We start from the raw sequence: 24,263 nt of genomic DNA on the forward strand, positions 1-24,263 counted from the left end.
TGACAATTGTACAATTTAATATTTTGATATTTACGCACTTACGCTCTTGTGTGCCTTAAAGATGTATAGTACTGTATTCTTTATTCTTAGTGGCCAAAGATTGGCAGAAAGAGCAACTGAATAAATCTTAAATACTGAGTTTATATAGATGTTTGAACCAATACAGTTTTACCGTTTTCATATAGGGATATTATGTAAGAATTTAATAATTGTTTTTAGTTAAGGGGCGCATTGAAATATATGCTCAACTCTGGTTTGGGGGCATTTATTATATATGGTGCCAAAAGGAAAACAAAAGTATTTCTTAAATATTATTTATATTAAAATATGACAAATATTTCTGATGATTTAAGATGTTAGTGATATGTTATATCCAAGTGTATAACTTATATTCAACGCATCGGAAGAAGTCGCTCTGTTATACCCATGTGTGTATAACCTATATTCACCGCATCAGAAGTCGCCTGTGATGGTATTTGTTTACAGTTGTTTGTTAGTTTGTTTATCACCATCATGTATTGGATAATCCCTCTACCCATGACAGCCAGCCTCCAAGGATGCTTAATCACGGAACCGACATCCGCAACAGTTTGTGATTTCTGTGAATGGAGCGTTAAGTGTTCGTATCAATTATTCAGCATTCATTAGCAGCTGGGACTGTATACCACACCCATGTTATGTCAATAATTCATTGTGTTGTGTATGATGTCAAGGACTTAATGGGAAGACTAAAATATCATGTCAATTATTCACTCATTCTTTAGACTGGTGTAGCTGTTGAACTCCTTTTGAAATTAAAAGCTTTCAAGGGAGTTGATGTTTGGAAGCTTTTATGTTGATACGGAGGAGTGTTGTCTGGTTAAAGTTTGATGTATTGAGGATGACATTGGTAGCTATACAATATTCAACACTGACAGTTTAACAGCGGATTGCGAGGCTTTAGTGCCGTGGGAATATCTCCTTTCCCCCATCACGAGATGAGAGAAGCATGATATTTCATGAGACACATGGAATATCCTATTATATAATTTTTCTGTAGTTGTCTACTGGAAAATTACTTTTTTTATTACAAATATAAAACTTAAAAATGTTAATTCTCTCTACCTAACACGCAGGGACGTTTCACCACCCCTTGTTATTGTTACTTAAAAAGTAGTCCCGTGTTTGCAAAATCTTAAGAAATATAAACATAAGTAATAAAAAATATTTGAGGTCACCAAAATTCTTCATCATGCATTTGGATATGATTATACACAAAATTGACTTTAAGAAAACATCCTTAAAGGCTACGAGCCTGCTGTTGAAAGCGAAGGAATTCATGCACGTCGAGTATCAAAAATGGTGCTTTCGAAAACGAACAGCTTGAGTACCATGTTGCTTTAATACACGAAGACCAAGGGGGATAACTCAGCCCATGGAAGTCACACACCCAGGGGGGCGGTCGGGTAGCCTAGTGGTTAAAGCGTTCGCTCGTCATACCGAAGACCCGGGTTTGATTCCCGACATGGGTACAATGTGTGAAGCCCATTTCTGGTGTCCCCTGCCGTGATATTGCTGGAATATTGCTAAAAGCGGCGTAAAACCATACTCACTCACTCACTCACCCACTCACACACCCAGAGATGCAAACTGGCACTAGTCCGAGTCAGTTTGTCTGTTCGTAGAGTTCGCTGTAAAATGTCAAACATTTTAGGGTGTGTCCTATGCAGTGACTATTCAGGCTCGTAAATGTTTCAGATTAATTTGCCCGTTCAAAAGTACTGTTCAAGATGGCAATAAGTAAACTCACTCACTCACTCACTCAAAGCCCCTCCCCGGAAGTGGTTCATGATCAACAGGGGTCCCAGGTGGTGGTGAGGTGGCACAGTGGTTACAGCGTTTGCTCATCACACGAAGGTCTGGGTTCGATTCCCACATGGGAACAATGATTATTTTATTGTATCATCACATAAAGTGTATCCGTACAGCCCTAACAATGTATCCTTGGCCTTATATCGGAGTAACCTCGTAACAGAAGGAACTATGATGCTATTTATTTACCGCCAGTATTATGATGTGACAGTAGAACCCGACAACGACCTCTGTGATTACATACATCTCCACCTCCAGGGTAAAGTGTGCATTGAACAATGCCATACATTCCTAACAGGAAATTTCCTAATATTTTATTCCTAATATGAAATTTCCTGACATTTTACATTCCTAGTACCAAATGTCCTTAAACTATATATGCCTAATACAATGCATTCCTAACACTATACATTCCTAATACTTGTACTGTACATTCCTAATACACATTCCTAGTACCAAATGTCCTTAAACTATATATGCCTCATACAATGCATTCCTAACACTATACATTCCTAATACTTGTACTGTACATTCCTAATACACATTCCTAGTACCAAATGCCCTTAAACTATATATGCCTCATACAATGCATTCTTAACACTATACATTCCTAATACTTGTACTGTACATTCCTAATACACATTCCTAGTACCAAATGTCCTTTAACTATATATGCCTCATACAATGCATTCCTAACACTATACATTCCTAATACTTGTACTGTACATTCCTAATACACATTCCTATGAAATTTTGAGCCACATTACATGTGATGGTTAGAGATCCATTCGTTTAAAAGAAGAAACATATATATATTTATACGCTTCGAGTTTATGTGTATGCATCATTATTAAACAATTTAAAAGTCAGAATCTACAAGTTTTCTGTCCTTACTTTTCTAAACTCTGTCATTAAACCAGCAAAACACTTCATTATGAACACTTTTTTTCCATCTTACAAACAAACAAACAAAATAAACAATAACAGGAGCTGCCTGCCCCAACATGTGAAGAAACAAACAAACAACTCCCTTTAAACAACTGTCCTGTTTAGACCAGGGCCCACTTGCACAAAGTGATCTTAGCGCTAAAATGATCGTAACTCCCATACTTTAACATAGGCTTACAATAGTCTTAGCGCTAAGATCGCTTTGTGCAAGTGGGCCCAGGAGAGTCTGTGCCAGAAAGGGGAGTTCAGAGTACCGTACACTGCTGTTTTTTGTGCCTAGAATGAGGGGTTTAATTGTGATGATCTGTTCATTTCCCTGAATTCACTGAAGGGGTACAATGTTATTTTTTTCTGCGGAAGACAAACACCTTTTTATTGCCAATGTAGGGATTGTGTATGCGCTGGTGATGTGCTTCATTCCGATTTGCTTAATGGGCGGGGTATAAAAATTAGCATCGATTTTAAAGGCTTGTACATTGGGGTCGTCTCATATGTGGCGTCGCTTTATAGACGGCGATATACAGTACATGTGTTTGTTGTTTTCTTGGGTTGAGATGGCCCATGGTGGTTGAGGATCTGCTTCAAATTGTATCCTTGGTGAAGTGTTTTAGTCATGAAAGGAAACGCAACATTTACTTCGAAAGTAAAAGTGGTGTTAACGATAACTCACTTGGTTGAAATCTAGAGATATAGATACAGAGAACAATATTCAGTTATCATGTCTTCATCTTTACATGTCAGATTACAGTTGTCCAGTCGTCCAAGGCGCCGCAATTCGCTGTGCAGAGTTGCGTCCCTTGGGCACGCCAGGAACCTGTGATCATGGGTTCCAATCCTGGTTCGCCACAATTATGTTTCTGTCTGCTTCATACCCGTGCTCTTGGGTTTCACCGAAGTGGTAAACGTCTGAGACCTGCATCACTTCGGCTTTCCTCCCACATCAATCTGACACGTGATGCAGCAGGAATACTGTTCAGAGCGTCGTTTAGCTGACTCTCTCATTTTGATGTAATTCGAAAACTGTTAAGCAGTGTTGAAGTCCTAGAGAAATACTATATATTTTGTTTACACAATATCTGTGTAGTTGTCTTGGAAAGACATTTATTCATGCAAATTAAGCATATGCCTTTATTATTTTAACAGTATTACATCGTTTATCTCAATTTGTTTCGAGTTTACGACATCACCCGTGTTTGCCGTCTATTTCACTGCACTGTTAATAACATTCTATGAAATAAATTTTGTATATAAGAATGTATTTTGTTGTTTATCTGTGTTGAGTACTCTCACATTGGGGGGCACGGGTGGTCCAGTCGTCTAAGGCGCAGCAATTCACTGTCCAGAGTTGCGTCCCTTAGGCACGCCAGAAACCTATGATTGTGGGTTTGAATCCCGGTTCACCCCGATTATGTTTCTAGGTTTGTCAGCACCATACCCGTGCTCGTGGGTTTCACCGAAGTGGTAAACGTCTGAGACCTGCATCACTTTGGGCTTTCCTCCCACATTAAGCTGACACTCCGTGATATAACTGGAATACTGTTAAAAGCGGCGTTAAACCCAACTCACTCACTCACACATATACTACTCAAAAGAAGTTAAAGAACACCGAATTTTTTTATATGACTATAGTTAATCTGTCATGGCTGGTTGGTCTTGCAACACACAGCCTTCCAATTGTGGGTGTTCCTTAACTTGTTTTGAGTAGTATATATTATTTTGACAGAAACAAGCAACTGCATGTAAAGTTAGGAGTTCCAGTGAGATGGGAGTTTCTTGTTGAAAATCTAGACTTGCTTCATTTAGGGCTACAGTATTAAATTAAGGGCTGGCGGAAGGGAAAATAATTTGGTTCAGGGACAGTGACACAGGCAATGTTTAGTTGTACGGCAATTCACTCAGATGAGTTGTGTCCCTTAGACGTGCCACGATCCAGAGTTTGATAAACAATTTGTCATCTTCCCCAGGCAAGGGAGTTAACTGACTATAAAAGACAAGTTAACAAAGCTGGAGTTATATTTTGACTAGATTAAAGTCCAAATCGAGTAACTAAATTGACATCTGGTTCGTAAAATACCATGCAGATTTTGGTTGATTGCAGGATTTGCAAAACATGTGTACCGACAACTTTGTGCCAACAGATATTTTCCAAATCTTTTAATGTTCTCATTCAAGGTGCTCACATGATTTGACCTGTTTTATAAAATACAGATTATAGTTCAGATCGTCTTGACTGGGTGCTGCATTTTGTTTTAAGCAAATGCAAGTGATGTGAGAGGTGGAATATAATTGGTCAATAGGAGGGGCATAGAAGGGATATAACTTGTAATAGCCACTGGTGGCTCTTAGGAACAATTGTGCCAAGAAATTCAAGCCTAGTTTTCCCGAGACAAGAGAGTTAACTGACTTTAAAAGTCCAGTTTCAACCCTTCAAAACTGGGCTGGAATTCCTGGGCCCGATCGTAGCGCCACCAGTGGCTGTTATGAGTTATGTCCCTTCTAAGCCTCTCCTATGGACCAATCAGATTCCACCTCTCATATCACTTGCATTTGCTTCGAACAAAATGGCGGCGCCCAGTCAAGACGATCAAGATCTATATTGTGATAAAAAGGGTTTTACATCACGGAATGCATCAAGCACGTGAACATCTTGATTAAAAACTTGAAAAGATTTGGAAAATATCTGTTTATGAGATGCACATGCTAAATTGCAAATCCTGCAACCGACTGAACTCTGCATGACAGTTTACGAACCGGATTTCTATTTCAGTGTGTTTGATTGGACTGTGCATAGACTCGATAGTCCAGCCAAAATCTAGCTCCATCATACCAGCCTAGTTCGGCAATGGTGGAAACTGGACATTTATAATCAGTTAACACCCTTACATCAGGAAGACAAAATCCATCTGATTATGATCACGGGTTTGTTTGAACCATGAAAATCCAAGTGGGTGGTGCCAAAATGGCAAATGTCTAGAACCTGCATCTCCGGCTTCATTAAAATACACACTGTTATATAACTGAAATAGTGTTCACTTTCTTGACCCGTGAAGATCCGGGGTAAGTAGGTCTCCAGTAACCCATGCTTGCCGTAAAAGGCGACAATGCTTGTCGTTAGAGGCGACTAACTGGATCGGGTGGTCAGGCTCACTGACTTGGTTGATGCATGTCATCGTATCCCATTTGCGTGGATCGATGCTCATGATGTCAATCACTGGATTGTCTGGTCCAGACTTGATTATTTACAGACCGCCGTCATATAGCTGGAATATTGCAGAGTGCGGCGTTAAGCAACAAACCAACCAACCAACCAACCAACCCAATTGCATGGATAGATGCTCATGATGTCAATCACTGGATTGTCTGGTCCAGACTCGATTATTTACAGACCACCGTCATACAGCTGGAATATTGCTGAGTGCAGCGTTGTTACACCAAACCCCAAGTCTAACTCTACATGGCCAGGTACTTGGTCTGCATAATAAATGTTAAATATGTATAGGATTACATTATAATTGGTTGATTTTAAATTTGGTGTGATGTACCCCCAATGTGACACATAATTCCTATCATAATCGATGGAACTATCATCAACCAGTGTAAGCCAACTGTTTGCCGAGGTTTTTTTTATATTGGCTGGTATTGTGTGCAACCATCTATCAGTAGCAAAAGTGATGACATGAATCCTGCTTCTGTATCTTGCAGGAAGCTGAGGTACCGCAGATAACCTCCCTCCCTCACTCACTCACTCACTCACTCACTCACTTCACTCACCAGTGAAACCGGAGGACAAATTACTTTGTACCAACATTTGTTTTTCTTAAATCACATAAAATCTATCAACATTAAATTAAATTATGAACTTGTATAGTGCACTTTCACATTTATACTTGCTCAAATATGGTTAGGCCATGATAGATCGTAATACCCTGGTCAATGTGCACTATCATTCTGAGGCACAAGAAGGTTAAAAGTCACATCCTACCGGGTACCCATTCACTGCTAAGTGAACAGAGGCATACGTCAAACAAAGTCACCTGCCTAAGGAAACGCCACACATGATACATGTGCTTCAGTGTGGGGCAGGACCGACGCCCTGTAAACTCTCAGGAGCCAAGCCACCTAACGACCAAAGTTTTCGCAATCGAAATACATGTAGCACGGGAAGTCCCTACGGTGACTGGTCCAAATCGTTCCATACGTCAAAAAATATCCAACATACCATCAGTACCAAAGTGCAACGCTTATGGTTCTTATAATTTTAAGTATATATGGTGGAAGCTGCAACTAAAATAACACGATATTGGAATATATTATTCCTGATAAAATAATAATTTCAGATACAATTTTTTCACACCAACTGAATCACCGGTAGATTGGGAGGAAACGTGTGCACAGCTGATTGCTATTTCCGGCTTAGTTTACAAGAAAATACACAGGGTAATCTTAATCTCTGCATATAAAACAATGTCTTGGAGAGAAGGAAATACATTTTAAATGGTACATCATCATGTCTAGTGTTGTTTTATATCAAATTTCATACTTTTATTGACCAAGTTTGTTATACCTGTTTATTAACCTGAAGTTGGTGAAGGGATACAATAACGCTCATCATTTATTTGGACCCGAAGGTAGCGATTGCTTGTTTTTTAAAATGTCCAGACAGAAAACTTTAAATGTCCAGTAAGCAATATTTTTAATTGGACATTTGAGATTCCCAATCGGATATGTCCGGCGCATATGACCGTTTCCGGACCCCTGGACCAAACGTTGCTTAACTTCATCTGATTTGTGACCTGTGCGCTGTGCAGGGGACCATGTGACACCACGATAAAAAAAGAAAAGAAATCTAATCGTTCCAACGACCTACAACCATGATAACAGAAACGCCTTCTGAAGACTGCAGCAGCTTGTCCAAGAAGGCCAAATAACCGTATAGCCTTTAACATGGTTTCCTGGAGAACATGGAGTTTCATCAACACATCACAACAAACACAACATATTGATGAAATAAACTGTTTATGTATATTTTTACACATGTAGCACATTTCAAATATTACTCTCATTTCCGATATCATGTAAAACAGATTTACTCAAATTATACAACTCAGAAAATGTTAAGGACCACTCGATTCTTTCATATTACTATAAGAGCTGTATATTACTATGGTAAAAGTCCTAACAATTTTTGAATAATATATGTCAATAAGAAAGTTACTTTTATAATCATTTCTTCACAAAATAACATCAATATCTCACAGGACTAAACAGACAACACAGCAGGATAACATATTATTTAAATCAATTGTTTAAACAGATGATGGGTAAAATGTCACTAGAATATATATAATTAACTTCATGATGTAATCAAAGAACTTATCTGACGGTTCCTGAGTTCTCATCGGTGACACTGCAGCCAATATGAGGAACATTTGGAAGTATTAAAGCTTACTGTTCAACTGCTGTCCAAAACTTACTAAAGTACATGCAAACTTGCATTAGAGTTTTGGTAACATATTTACAGTCCTAGAAGTATTAATCTTGTCATGAATAATTTACTTCAACCATCAGCCATCAATAAATACAACAATAAAAGATGACAATCAAAAAGTCATATTTTGATATTATTTTCCACATGATTATTGAGATCAAACCCATCAGCCTGTTAATCCTACAAAGCTACAGGAGTGGGTAAAAAACACAGTCAGGAAAAAACAGAAAACAAGCCACAAATTCCTGAACTAAAAAACGACAAAAAGCAGAGCTCCAGATAAACTGCGTATCTGCGTGAAATACGCATCAGAAATGCAGAAATACGCACTAAAATATAATCCAAGCGTATCAAATACGCAACAAACATTACAGATACGCTACAAAAATAAAACTTGTGCGTATCATCAAAATATTGTGAAGTAACCCTGCGTATTCGATTAGCAAATCAGCAACTTATTTTGAATTATAAACGGGCATTCCGTCAACCTTGCCAAACTCCACGATCACAGTTACATCATGATCATTTGCCATCACACTTTCTTGTGGAAGTATCGTGGTATTTTTGAGTCCTATAAAGCTCTCGAACCCACACGACACCAGTTTGCAGGGACTAGATGAATAGTGTTTTTAAATATTTAACTTAAATACCCACATCTGTAAAAACTAGTGGGTAACAGAAATTTGAATACGCAGATTGAATTACTGATACCCAATGATTTTAAAATGCACGGGTAAAATACCCACAACACCAAAAGCTTATCTGGAGCTCTGCAAAAAGTTAAAATATCCCCACCTAATTATCAGAGTTGTCTACAACTCATAAACTGTTAAGTCAAACATTCCACAGTACATCACAGCTAATCGGCATCTTCAAGTGGCAGTCAGCCGCTGCAATCAAGACGGAGTTGACTCGTGGATTTCAACCTCTTTATTCTTGCCATGCATCATTTAGGTACAGATGCTAATACTTTTATAACAGTACGATTTGTTTGATAATTGTACTGATATGTCACGGCACTTACAGAAAAAAGAAGTTGATGATGGGGGAGGAAGTTGTCCTGAAACGTGTATGTATCATAAAAAAGTAGTTATACACAGTTGTACAATGCCATAAGTATGTACTCAAAGCCCTGTGATGATGATGATGATGATGATGATGATGATGATGGTGATGGTGATGATGAAAGAAGTTGTAATACTCCTCATCATGAAACAAGCTGAAATCCACAAGTCAACCAAATCTTCATTAATTAATTTGACTTTTTTCTACATGATTATCTTAAATAAAATAAACAAACAATAATGTCACGTGTTGTATATTGGAAGATCAGGTGCGTTACATATATATCTTTCCACCTGCTTTAGACTTCTCTACCAACAACTCCAAGTATCATGATAACACTCGATACCTAACACAATTTATTCATTCAGAAACACAATCAATTCATGAATGACTTATCACAGATACTGATTTGCCTAACGAGAAACAACAGATTAGTGACACAGCAAGGTTATAACACCCCTGTACACAGTAGAATAATTTGTGGAATAAACACAACGATCTTAACAAAATATATTATCACAAGAATATAGAATCTGGAATAAAACATCGCAGACTTCAGTTAGGAATATCAACTTCTAACAACATGTTGACTTACAGGAGTGGACTTCTAAAGACATGTTGACTTACAAGACTTCTAAATATAATCACAGTGTGAGGTCTTGAAGGGCAACTCCGATGCATGTACAGAATACACGTAAGTATATACTTAAACACTAAAAACACAATTTGTTTTCCTTACACAATAACTCTGATAGGCCAAAGTAACGAATTATTTGTTCTCGGTTCTTCCTTCAGTGACACTAAGTTGACAATGCTTTGTTAATCTTGTCTTTGAATGGCATTTAGAAGTTATACACATAAGGAAAAGAATGTATAGGTCGGTTGGTTTGTTGTTTAATGCCTCACTCAGCAATATTCCAGCTATATGACGGCGGTCTGTAAATAATCGAGTCTGGACCAGACAATCCAGCGATTGATATCATGACCATCGTTCCACACAATTGGGATCAATGATATGTTCAACCAAGTCAGTGAGCCTGACCACCCGATCCCGTTAGTCGCCTCTTACGACAAGCGAAAAGAATGTATAGATGCCAACTTCTTTAATATGAGGAACACAACATTTTGGAGCATATACTTACTCCTTTATCAAGAGAATGATGACGGAGTAAGAATATACTCCGAAACATCGTGTTCCTCATAATAAAGAAGTTGACATCTATTAATGTCCTTCCCTTTGTTAAATCTCTTAGCATTTATTACTCTTAGAGATATTTTCCGACATGATTCAAACACTCATTGAATTTCAACAATAAAATATTATTGTCTTAGCATTTTCTCTTTCAGGAGCATTAGCCTAGGCTCATCCCTGCACCTTTCCTTGCTAGACATTTTTTTAGAAAGGCTGGTCCATGTTAATATTAATCATAACCTGTTCATAATCACAAAATTGCCACAAAAATAACAAAACATTATAGAAAAAAGGGTGACGAGATCCCGAAGAACAAATATGAACTAGTTGGGGAGTTATTTATAAGGAGCAGATGCATTTCATTCAACAGGTAAACCAATAACAATCAGGTTCATCAAGATGTGTCCTGTCAACTGACCACTGACGGATGGGAATCTCATTATCAGAACTCTTCTTGACTGAAAGCAGGTATGAAGAGGAGAAACTGACTTCCAGTTTACAAACATCGGAATCCCATAAAACTGTTTGGAGTTGGTTTGTACTGCATTAAAGTGTTTCAGTAAATGGCGACTGTACGCAGATCACTGAGCTCTTGTCTCAAAATGTGACCGCTGACATCATGATGACCTTGCTTTCAATGATGTCCTTCAGCCACTTCTCTCGGAACCGAGACATCCCTGGTCTGAAAATACACAAAGGATGGTCGTCATCATCATCATCATCATCATCATCATCATCGCGATCATCATCATCATCATCATCATCATCATCAACAACAACAACAACAACAACAAACGACTCAAACCACTTTTCTTATAATTCTCTAATACATCAAATATCACTTTGAAAAACATACTCTGCAGACTATTACTGAGTAAACAGGAGGTCAAGGTCATGTCAAAGGTCAAAGGTGCTAACAATTAACCAAATTCCACAAAATCATATTAATACAAATTCAACGGGTCTATGAAACTTGTATTATAGTCATAGGTTTGTATTAAAATTCCTTCACTCTGGGTTGTTATTTAATAAATAGAATCTGTCTCTCAAGTTTTTTATATGGGAAAATATTGGAATTCTTAGTAATTTACAACAAAGGCCTAAAAAAAGGCTAACCTGTGGTTAATATTCCAAAAATAACAAAAACAAAAAGGACGAGCTGGGGTGAGGTGGGGTGAGGTGAGGTGAGGTGAGGTGAGGTGAAATGGATTTTAACATCTTATTCAAGATTATTGCACTTATATAGCAATGACACTCTATGGTAAATCGTCTTGATTCTATATAACGTATGTACATAAAATTGCTGACAGAGCTGTTTGTGGCTATGAGACACTGGCCATAATAAACTGCGTAGACTGAGTGTAGCCAGATATAGCAATCTCCACACTCGGGTGGTAATCAATACTACGCCTCATGGCTGTACCAACTGACAGTGTTTGTTGTTGTCATAGCAACTGATTCTGATTATCGATAAAGAAAAATGTACAGGTTTTTTCATTTCATGATGAGACACACATCACAAGATGATTTGTTTTGTAATTGTTTTTATGTTGACATTACATGCTATATAGGTCACTGATACCATAGCAAAATTAATTGATACAAAATGTAAATCTTAAATATTTTCTGATGTTTGTTTGTTTGTTTGTTTGTTGTTTAACGCCGCACTTAGCAATATTCCAGCTATATGGCGGCAGTCTGTAAATAATCGAGTCTGGACCAGACAATCCAGTGATTGATATTATGAGCATCGATCCAAGCAATTGGGATCGATGACATGCTTCAACCAAGTCAGCGAGCCTGACCACCCGATCCTGTTAGTGGCCTCTTACGACAAGCATAGTCACCTATTACGGCAAGCATGGGTTGCTGAAGACCTATTCTACCACGGATCTTCACGGGTCTATTGACTGGGTCTGTGTTTAACATTGTAAATGGCTTAAATATTATTGTTTTCACAACACTGAACTCCATCAGAATAGCGTGTACAAGATAATTCATTTGGATGAATAATACCAACATGTACTTCCTGAGTTCACCTGAGGGGCGGTCGGGTAGCCCAGTGGTTAAAGCGTTCACTCGCCACGCCGAAGACCCGGGTTCGATTCCCGACATGGGTACAATGTGTGAAGCCCATTTCTGGTGTCCCCTGCCGTGATATTGCTGGAATATTGCTAAAAGCGGCGTAAAACCAAACTCACTCACTCACTGAGTTCACCTGACCTCAAGATGGCTGTACGCAAGTTAGAGTTACCTCCCCTAGATCTAAGCTATCCATGTCTTCACATGTTTATAATATATAACACTGCATGTCATAAATTCATTAAACTTTTTTTCTGTTAATGATGAAATCTTTTGTTTAATTTGATATAAGAACTTGTAAATTGGTAAATTTAACTCTGAAAGAAATAATTTGCATTAATGTGCAGAATGCAAACTGAAGTTCTCACAAGACCGACAGGATCATCTTTGCATTCATAGTATACATGGCAACATAATGACATATTTCTGACGAATAGCTAAGAAATCTCAAATATTCCTTTTATATTTTTCCCACTACCTAAATCACAGAAAACATTGTAAAATTAAAATGGCATATAATAAGTCAAAATGGGCGTAAAAGGCAAAATAGAACCCAAAATTCTATGAATAGATCACTGAAAATTTGTAATGACACCAGGTGTTTGCACCAGTCACACAATTTGCACAAAATGTAAGTGTTTGTTTGTAGCCTGATGCCACAAAGCAGTACTACTGCCATACAACGACAGCCTGTAAACAAACCAGACAATCACATGACGGAACAAAAATTCCAATGATGCAATAGCCTATAAATAAAACAATTTTTTGTATTTTTTTTTGAATTGCAGGAATAATATTTCATTCAACACTTACCTGTGAACAAGTCTGTTTGTTTCGAAAACATAAAACACTTCAACGGGGTAATTCTGGAAAGATGAGAGAAAATATGAGAGTTCGAGTAATCAGACGATGATGAATGAAACGAATAATGTGGTCAGCTGAAAGCTAGGAATGATATACTGGTTTGTCAAATAAAGAATATCAACTTATGAAACAGAAATACTGTATCATGATACAAATCATATCGCACCCACAGTATCAGTATATGTATCGTATCGCAACACCACCATATCATTACACCTTTGACATCGTTTGTGGTTTTTAGCATGTTTGTTTTTGTTTGTTTGTTGTTTAACGCCACACTCAGCAATATTCCAGCTATATGACAGCGGTCAATGAATAATCAAGTCTGGACCAGACAATCCAATGATTGACATCATGAGCATCGATCCACGCAATAGGGATACGATGACATGCAGCAACCAAGTCAGCGAGCCTGACCACCAGATCCTGTTAGTAGCCTTTTATGACAAGCATAGTCGCCTTTTACGGCAAGCATGGGTTGCTGAAGACCTATTCTACCCCAGATCTTCATGGGTCGGTTTTTAGCATGGTTACCTTCGGTTTAATCTTGGAGATGATAAACGTGAAATAGACCGACGCTGTTGCACGTGGAATGGGTTTCCTCCTCGTTGGAATACTCCATCGAACACGGAACTGGAAGCGTCTGTCAAACTCGTGATCATCCTCGCCCATAAAATCAACACAGTAGAGCCAACTGTTCTCATACTCCCAGGTCTGTTGATAAAAATAATCATGTCATAAAATGAAAGGGTTCTTAGACTTTGCCTACAATTTTCCAACAATTCAAATTATAATGCTCCTAAAAGTATTACATTTAAATTGATATCAGTCAATGAGTTAGATTTAATACCTTTTTCTGTAAAATTTAAAAATAAATATTTCAGGCAAGTGTTCATCATCTTTTGTGTAGTAGCTCTTTAACATGATCGAAGACATTATTATTATCATGATTATATTATACATTTACAGAAAACTATGGTTATAACGAAGTCAAAGGGACCACTAATTTTCGTTTGCTATATCCATCATTCGTTATACGTATTTCGACCGTCAGACATCTTTTATCAAGTCATGTGACTCGATAAATAACAAAAGTGTGCACTGTACATGTACAGAATATATCCACTTCAATCAATGTGTTACTATTGTTAATTGAGGGTGTAATTTGAGGACAAGGTGTCAGTACTTTAGAGTAAATCAACTGCCTTCAATTGTTTATTGACATTTTGAACAGCAGTGCTTGACCGCGGATGCTTTGATAGGCAGATTGGTGACACGCAAGGAGCTCAGCTCAGGGATTCATTTTACACTTAAACATTATCATTGACAGAGTACACACGGGACCACAAGGTGAGTTCGCTATATCCGTTATTTCATTAAGAGCATGTTCGTTATTTCCATCAACTTTATATGATAAAATATATGGCAAAATGTCCGGCACCTAAAGAACCGTTTGTTATATCGTCAGTGCGTTATAAGCGTGTTCGTTATAAACATAGTTTACTGTTCCAGGAACTAGTATCTGCTCAAATGCAGTTTTATTTGTTCTCTCACCAGTGGATCTGTTCGCATTCCAGTTATCATTCTTAATTCACTGGGGAGTATGCAACCCAAGCTGCCTAGGGGCACTATAAGGTTTTTACATCCACCTCACATATTGGGTACCCATTCCCTGCGGGGTGAACAGAGGCACACCTGAACTAAGCCACTTGCCCACGAGGGGTAGTGACAACACAGTAAAGACCTGTAAACATTGTTGGTCTCAATTAAGGCAGAATAACAACCCAGTCACTTGCGGGTTCACACATCATGCACAGTGGGGAATGTGTCAAAGGTGACAAGCTGTTGCTGTAGCTACAAGCTTACCCCATCTACACAAAATTCATATCATAATGATCATTTTGTTGACACAAATTACATAAGTCACATCTTAATTGGATAAAAAAACATTTATCTTCAAGTTGTTAGACATTCTTTGTGTAGTAATACAGAGATATTGCTGGAAAGTTAGAACCTGCTGTATACCAACAGATCTGCTATTATAAAATTAAGTTTTCATTTCATCATGTTCATTCGTTATGTTGATAACCATTATTGAAGAGTTTAGCAAATGGAACAAACCTCAATGAATTCATTGATCTTCTTTTCTGCAGCATCAGGAGAAAATTCTTCTATTGTTAACCATTTGATATTCTGTACTTCATAGTCCTCCTCTCTAATTAACGTCGTCTCCCTTGAAGGAGGCAGCAGCTCAGACTTCAGAGAGTCGCTGGTTTTCTCTCGCTCAAGGCCACCTGTTTCTAACCATCTGAGAGCATTTTCTATAACGTCGTTCACCATTGACTTCGCCTGGTCGGCATATTCATCGCCTGGCTCGGACATCTGTAATCATGGTAATGAAAGCTGGATTTCAAAGTATGTGCATTAAGTCTACGTTTACATCATGATCATGTCAAGCATAATCATCACAAAAAGGTGCATAAATCTTGAGGATACTCATAGTCTTTATTTAGCTGGTGGAATCTTGGTTGTTGTTGAAAATATTCATTGAACTAATCATTTGTTTAGAGACTATTTCTTGTTGCATGCGTTGTAATAGGAATGTCAAGCAACAAACTGGATGGCTTAAGTCCCACAGTGGTACAATAAAAATTCAATATGTTCGAACTTCTTGTATACATAGTCTGTTATCTGTCATGAATGTAGCTGTTAAAACATTCACATGATAATGATGTCAATTTCGAAAGAATTTTGGCAATGTTTTGAAGTCTGCCAAAAACAATATGAACAAAAAACTCCAGAAAATTACATATTATTTTATCAGAGCGCCTTTAGAACCACAACTTAAGTTAGGCTGACAATGGCATATCAGACATCATAACTGGTCAGGCATACGAGAGGCACAGAAAAGTAATTTCGTGAATTTCTCTTTCCAGGTCACAATGAGACAGAGAGAGATGTCAAAATAATATGTGGGGCTATGTGAAATCAAGCGACATACCTTTACTGTATCGCGGTTTTCAATATCAAGACTACAGACGGTTACAAAATCCAATTTGCGTTGTATAGTATTTACACCATGTAAGTCGCCATTTTGTACACTATACTGTTGCCATGCCAAAGATTAGCCAATAGAAAACCATTGTGCAAAGAGCAACAGTTAACATGTTAGGCATTGGCCATCCATCATTACGAATATCCAATGAGATTAGTTGTTAGAAATACGGACAGTACATGCATTGTCATTGGCTAAACGCATATTTCATTCAAAGATGGCGGGGGAAATCGAAGGAAGTGCTCCACCAGCATCTGTCGAAACCAAAATAAACCTTGTAAGGTTGAGAGAACGAGTGAGGAGTTACATTGATAAGGTAACAAGCACTTGAATCAGACACGCACCAATATCATAATCATAAATGTTGCTGGACAGAAAGGGAAACAGTTGACACACGGTCACAACCTGTCACTGGTATAATATTTTACTCAGATTTTTAGTGTTATCATACAATCTGCGAAGCAGTATATCATATATGTATTTTACGATAGAAGAATTCGATCTAAAGCAAGTCAAGACTGCATTTCACCGGGCACAGCAAGCTTTGCGCTGATTAACTCTAGTTAATCTAGGCTCTAGTTTCACTGACCTTACTTTTCTTCTCCATGCTCTCGGTCCTAAGGTGAGGGAAGGTTACCCCAACACTCCCAATAGCCTTTTAGTTGAGTCAGGTTATCTCACCACATTTTACAATTTAATTAAAATTAATCAGAAGTGAATCAGTGGAATTGTTATGAAGTTTCAATTTTTTGCGGAAAAGTGGCTATATGTACAAGTACCGTATTCGACGTAATAAGCGCCCACGCTGATATATTGGCTAGTGAACAATCCCAAATAGCACCCTTCTGATTGATCCATGTAAATTTACGATCTTTCAGCACTTTCACCAAAATTATATTCTAATAAGAGCCCCCTCCTATTTCTAATTTTGAGAACGCCCTGGGTGCTTATAACGTCGAATACGGTACGCAGCATACGTTGTAATGTAAATATTCTTGTGGTGATCACCAGGTATATGATCACTGTTTATTTGTAATAATAATGCCGGTGGTTCCATTTGTAAGTAGTCCAGCTAAACCAGCAACGAGTTAGATCCTCCATGCAGTGTAACTTGGAATCAGAAAAGAAAGTTTGTTTAGTGAAGTGCAGTAAGGTGAAGGGCAAACATGTAAGACCCAGTGCAGAAAGTGCAAATAAACATGGTCTGACAATAACCATTTTCTATTTCATGATATTTATTTCCACATGTTTCATAACATGTTTTTTAATCATTTGTTTGCAACAAGGGAAAAATTGCTGAATTTCATATTAATGTTATATTTCCTATTTCCTAGCCATGGATGACGTGATATGACTAGAATACTGTTCAAAGCGACATTAAACTCAACTAACTCACTCCAAGCCATGATTTTGCTTGAATGGTATATTGTATAAAAGACCCCTTAATATGCTTAACAATATGGACAACAAATACTAAATAGTCTTTTAAACAGTGAATTTCTGACCAGTAGTTTACAACCCCTTTTAAAAATTAAAGATTCATGCATTTTCTATTTATTCATTCCATTGAGTCACTGTCAGTATATTATTTATTTTTGGTTGGTGTTTACGGATTAATCAATGAGCTGCTCATACAGATGTTATCATGTTGATAATGCTTGTGGAAATATTGCATTTCAGCACCACTATGATTCAGCATTGTTTTGGGCAGATAAGCTGGTATCACTATCTGGAGGTACGTAATACACAAACATTATTTGTCCTTAATCTTGTGAATGAAAGTAGTAACCAGTTGATGTTATTTACCATATTCAACGTAATAAGCGCCCAGGGCACTCTCAAAATTAGAAATAAGGGGCTCTTATTAGAATATTATTTTGGTGGAAAAAAACAGAGTTGAAAGATCGTAAATTTCATGGTTTATGCTGACAGCCTGAAATGATACAAAAGAAAAGCCTGTGTGTATTATACACGACAAATATATTTTACCAGAATTTAATTGCCCGTAATCATGATAATTAAGGGTGCATATAACACACGAGTGCGTATCATACACGAATAAAAAAGTGTACATTGATCAACTGGAATGGGTGCTAAATGGAGTTGAAAGATACATTTTGTGGATTATGCTGATGGCCTGACTGTTTATATACGACAGATATATTTTTCCAGAATTTAATTTAATTTTAAGATCGTAAATTTTCGTGGTTTACGCTGCCAGCCTGAAATGATACAAAAGAAAAGTCTGTGCGTATTATCAACGACAGATATATTTTTCCAGAACTGACTTGCCTGTAATTAAGGGTGCATATAACACACGAGTGCGTATTATACACGAATAAATAAGTCTTGCGTACATTGATTAATCGGAAGGGGTGCTAATTGGGATTGTTCACTTGCCAATATATTAGCAAATATCGCCGTGAGCGCTTATTAGAGCGGGGCGCTTATTACGTCGAATACGGTAGTGTTGTAAAAGTATGTAGGAGGAGAGCACTGAGCATTCCAGGGAATAGGTTTTGTATCTTAAACATGAGGTTGGACTCTTGTCTCACCACCTTATACACTTTAATCCAACATCATCAAAAATAAATCCATACAAGTGTCATGAAAATGTGGCTATATACCATGCATGCTCATAATATTAAAAGATAATAAAATTAGTCTTGGTACAATGAATAGTTTTTTATTTAATATTTTAAGATCATATTGCTTTAAAATTCTTTTCTGTTATTATTTGGTATATTTTCACTGAATCACCAGTAGATAATGAGAGAAAATGTGTGTACAGCTGATTGCATTTTTAGTCTCTATTACAAGATATAGATGTTATCTTGTTACATGTTGATTTCCAAATTGAAACACTATGTTAACCCAGAAATCTGTACGTAAGAGAACCTAGTGTGAAACCAACAAACAACAAATAGTATACAATCAACAATTGTATTACAAAGTTGTTATTGCAGACATAATACTTATGCCAGTGCCATAAGGAATATATTGAGGGAAAAAAAGAGAGAAAAGCCAGAGCAGGGTCTGTCCGGAACTTGGAATTACACATTTCCAGCCCATGGGTCCAACAAAGTCTTTCTATTCCTAATTTGTTAACTTAAAAACTTCACTACATCAAAGTAAATACAGATTTTCTCTTGGTGATCATACAGGTTCCGTGGAAGACGTATATTGGTATGCTCAGACCTTATACCTCACAGGCCAGTATCACCGAGCCTCCCACCTACTGCGGAACAAGAAGTTAGACAAGGTGGGTTATCTCCCTTCAGTTTTATTAAGTTTAACATTAAGCTTGTAGTCAGTCTCAGTAAATCTCTGTCAATATCTGACAAACTTAGATTCGGGACTATTGTCAAACTGGAAACCCTCGACAACACTGAACGAGTAGATTTACTAATTGGTATGGGTAAAATGTAATCGAACCGAAAGAAATTCAAAATTTGTTTAGTGAAAGACATGGCTGAAACAACAGGGTGTAAAATTTAAAAATAGTGCAGCCATTATTGTTGTTCCTTTGGAACTGTCCTTTTGTGTTCATTTTCGAGAAGCAGACAGATAGACTACCTTTAATGCTTTGCCCTCTCGTACTGAGAATTAACAATGCTGATCATGTAAGATCTTGGCATGCTTGGAATAGAATCAGAGTTAAAGATGTATTATTATTGAAATTGAAATAATATTATCATGATTATTATATGACTAAATATGTATTACAATAATCATGATGGCAGGTTATGATGAGTGTTGTACCAATCAAACAACATGTTTAACAATGTTAAATACTCAGAAGAGCTATGTAAAGTTTCCATGTGGATATAATGTGCTGTGCAGAGTTGCTTCCCTTGGGTGAAGATCCGGGGCAGAATAGGTCTTCAGCAAGCCATGCTTGTTATAAGAGGCGACTATGCTTGTCGTAAGAGGCGACTAACGGGATCGGGTGGTCAGGCCCGCTGACTTGGTTGATGCTGGTCATTGTATCCCAAATGCCTTGATCGATGCTCATGGTGTCAATCACTGAATTGTCTGATCCAGACTCGATTGTTTACAGACCGTCTTCATATAGCTGGAATATTGCTGAGTGCGGCGTTAAACAACAAACAAACAAACCCTCAGGTGTGTAAAACACTTATAATCCTGGGTTTGAATCCCTGATTTGTTTGGCTCATCATGTTGGCCATGTGTGAGACAATAATCTTGTCAAAATTGTGTATTAAAGGTTTGATTGTACACATTTATTTGATAAATACTTTGAATGATTAGTAATGTAATGGTTCAATATATCTTTGGGAACTTGATATTCCAGACACATCCATCATGTAGATATCTCGCTGCTAAGTGTCATGTAAGTATTTGGCTTGATTTCGCCATTTTCATTTTTAACCAACTATTGTCACCAAGAAGAGGGAATCTTGAAAAGATAAGCTAAAGGAAAAGAACTGTGTCGGAAAGGCCAGTTCTGCTCTTTTCAGTAGTTGAGACAAAGCCTATGCACAAGCTTCTTCCCGAGGCAAGTGAGTTCACTGACAGTTTCCACCCTTGCCGAAATAGGCTGGTATTATGGAGTTACATACTGGCTGGACTAACGAGTCTATGCATAGTCCAGTCACAATGGAGCAATGCAATAGAAATATGGTTCCTAAACTGTCGTGCAGATTTTGGCCAATTGCAGGATTTGTAAAGCATGTGCACCGCCAACTCGTTCCAAATCTTTTCATGTTTTTATTCAATGTGCTCACATGATTTGATGCGCTTCACGATGTAAGACCTGTTTTATAACAATATAGATTTTGATTATCGATCAGATGGTCTTGACTGGGCGCCGCCATTTTATTTGAAGCAAATGCAAGTGATACAAGAGGTAGAATCTGATTGGTCCATAGAATGTAAAGAAGGTATAGAAGGGACATAACTCCTAACAGCCACTCGTAATAGTCACTGGTGGCGCTACATGCGAGCCCAGGAATTCCAGCCTTGTTCGGCAAGGGTGGATACTGGACTTTTAAAGTCTGTTAACTCTCTTGCCTCGGGAAGATTATGCACAAGGTGTATGTAATGTTTATGCTTATATGTTTTTGTCATATTTATCAGGGCTCCAGATAATATTTTGAGCCATTATCATGTTACATTGTATTTTCATCATGGCAGTTACAATTCACTCGTGAATCGAACCTGTCAATTCATGAATTGAATTCGTTATTAGTGGCCGAATATTTATGAATATGCAATCATGTGCATTTACATACCCTATACCTAAAAATTTCCATAAGAACATATGATATGCATAGACTTCTTCAAAGACAGGGGGCACGGGTGGCCCAGTCGTCTAAGGCGCCGCAATTTGCTGTGCAGAGTTGCGTCCCTTGGGCACGCCAGAAACCTATGATTGTGGGTTCGAATCCTGGTTCGCCCCAATTATGTTTCTAGGTTTGTCAGCACCATACCCGTGCTCGTGGGTTTCACCAAAGTGGTAAACGTCTTAGACCTGCATCACTTGGGGCTTTCCTCCCACATTAAGCTGACACGCCGTGATATAACTGGAATACTGTTAAAAGCGGCATTAAACCCAACTCACTCACTCTTCAAAGACAACACTTTTTTACTATTGGGTGTTGTTATACTATTGGGTTTCCAAATTCTCATGCATATTTGTATCCTTGTAGGTAATAATAATGAATTATTTTGCGTACTTGGCACAAATACGCAGGTCATGTGGAGCTTTTGTTTGTGCCCTTAAATCTATGAACATAATGAATAAGAGTAGCTATTTGGTATAGAAAAAACTAGGTGGTTTTTTTCAAAAACAACAATATCAGTGTACAATTGTGCGAAAATGTTGATGTTTTATGATTTATGGTTAATGGACAGGTTATGTCAGAACAAGTTAGATCTTATTTGAGAAAAAAATATTTCTTTGATTAACTGATCATGCGGGTGTATAGTTTGGCTCTGATTTGGTCCATTAACCAGGTGTGATATTGAGTTATATATGTTGTTATATGTTGTTATATGTTGTTATGTGTTGTTATATGTTGTTATATGTTGATATATGTTGTTATATGTTGTTATTTGTTGTTATATGTTGTTATGTGTTGTTATATGTTGTTATGTGTTGTTATATGTTGTTATATGTTGTTATATGTTGTTATGTGTTGTTATATGTTGTTATGTGTTATGTGTTGTTATATGTTGTTATGTGTTGTTATATGTTGTTATGTGTTGTTATATGTTGTTATGTGTTGTTATATGTTGTTATATGTTGTTATATGTTGTTTATGTTGTTATATGTTATGTGTTGTTATATGTTGTTATGTGTTGTTATATGTTGTTATGTGTTGTTATATGTTGTTATGTGTTGTTATGTGTTGTTATATGTTGTTATGTGTTGTTATATGTTGTTATGTGTTGTTATATGTTGTTATGTGTTGTTATGTGTTGTTATGTGTTGTTATATGTTGTTATATGTTGTTATATGTTGTTATGTGTTGTTATATGTTGTTATATGTTGTTATATGTTGTTTATGTTGTTATATGTTGTTATGTGTTGTTATATGTTGTTATATGTTGTTATGTGTTATATGTTGTTATGTGTTGTTATGTGTTGTTATGTGTTATATGTTGTTATGTGTTGTTATGTGTTGTTATATGTTGTTATATGTTGTTATATGTTGTTATATGTTGTTTATGTTGTTATATGTTATGTGTTGTTATATGTTGTTATGTGTTATATGTTGTTATGTGTTGTTATATGTTGTTATGTGTTGTTATGTGTTATATGTTGTTATGTGTTGTTATGTGTTGTTATGTGTTGTTATATGTTGTTATATGTTGTTATATGTTGTTATATGTTGTTATATGTTGTTATATGTTGTTTATGTTGTTATATGTTGTTATATGTTGTTATATGTTGTTATGTGTTGTTATATGTTGTTATGTGTTGTTATGTGTTATATGTTGTTATGTGTTGTTATGTGTTGTTATATGTTGTTATATGTTGTTATATGTTGTTATATGTTGTTATATGTTGTTATATGTTGTTTATGTTGTTATATGTTGTTATATGTTGTTATATGTTGTTATGTGTTGTTATATGTTGTTATATGTTGTTATATGTTGTTATATGTTGTTTATGTTGTTATATGTTGTTATATGTTGTTATGTGTTATATGTTGTTATGTGTTGTTATATGTTGTTATGTGTTGTTATGTGTTGTTATGTGTTGTTATATGTTGTTATGTGTTGTTATGTGTTGTTATGTGTTGTTATATGTTGTTATATGTTGTTATATGTTGTTATGTGTTGTTATATGTTGTTATATGTTGTTATATGTTGTTATATGTTGTTTATGTTGTTATATGTTGTTATATGTTGTTATGTGTTATATGTTGTTATGTGTTGTTATATGTTGTTATGTGTTGTTATGTGTTATATGTTGTTATGTGTTGTTATATGTTGTTATGTGTTGTTATGTGTTATGTGTTGTTATGTGTTGTTATGTGTTGTTATATGTTGTTATATGTTGTTTATGTTGTTATATGTTATGTGTTGTTATATGTTGTTATGTGTTATATGTTGTTATGTGTTGTTATATGTTGTTATGTGTTATATGTTGTTATGTGTTGTTATGTGTTGTTATGTGTTGTTATATGTTGTTAAATGTTGTTTATGTTGTTATATGTTGTTATATGTTGTTATGTGTTGTTATATGT

The 24,263-nt window shown here is 36.7% G+C and overlaps 2 protein-coding genes across 2 annotated transcripts in view; one reads left to right on the forward strand and one right to left on the reverse strand.

The window, feature by feature from the left end:
- Positions 1 to 9,067: 9,067 nt before the first annotated feature.
- LOC139447574 (A-kinase anchor protein 14-like) lies at positions 9,068 to 16,580 on the reverse strand. The gene is made up of 5 exons (XM_071228979.1): positions 16,492 to 16,580; positions 15,612 to 15,872; positions 14,025 to 14,204; positions 13,440 to 13,492; positions 9,068 to 11,226 (listed from the first exon to the last, which is right to left on the reverse strand). Exons 2-5 carry the CDS (start codon positions 15,870 to 15,872, stop codon positions 11,142 to 11,144), a joined length of 579 nt encoding a protein of 192 aa, XP_071085080.1. The 5' UTR covers positions 16,492 to 16,580; the 3' UTR covers positions 9,068 to 11,141.
- Positions 16,581 to 16,762: 182 nt separating this feature from the next.
- LOC139447527 (cell division cycle protein 16 homolog) overlaps positions 16,763 to 24,263 on the forward strand; it is a 68,398-nt gene continuing 60,897 nt past the window's right edge. Inside the window, exons 1-4 of the mRNA XM_071228933.1 lie at positions 16,763 to 16,861; positions 18,226 to 18,280; positions 19,710 to 19,807; positions 20,861 to 20,899. Coding sequence (XP_071085034.1) covers positions 16,763 to 16,861; positions 18,226 to 18,280; positions 19,710 to 19,807; positions 20,861 to 20,899 — 291 coding nt within the window. The remainder of the gene's footprint in view (positions 16,862 to 18,225; positions 18,281 to 19,709; positions 19,808 to 20,860; positions 20,900 to 24,263) is intronic.

The sequence above is a fragment of the Haliotis cracherodii genome, unplaced genomic scaffold (genome assembly GCF_022045235.1).
Source record: "Haliotis cracherodii isolate W230 unplaced genomic scaffold, xgHalCrac1.p SCAF_7, whole genome shotgun sequence".
NCBI lineage: Eukaryota > Metazoa > Mollusca > Gastropoda > Lepetellida > Haliotidae > Haliotis > Haliotis cracherodii.

What these genes read in the sequence shown, in the direction of transcription:
- LOC139447574 (XM_071228979.1), bottom strand. Translation starts at nt 15,872, where the DNA reads ATGTCCGAGCCAGGCGATGAATATGCCGACCAGGCGAAGTCAATGGTG. An exon ending in AGATCAATGAATTCATTGAG is followed by an intron (nt 14,205 to 15,611) that starts GTTTGTTCCATT and finishes TTTTATCAACAG; the next exon opens with ACCTGGGAGTATGAGAACAG. An exon ending in TCTCCAAGATTAAACCGAAG is followed by an intron (nt 13,493 to 14,024) that starts GTAACCATGCTA and finishes TCATCTTTCCAG; the next exon opens with AATTACCCCGTTGAAGTGTT.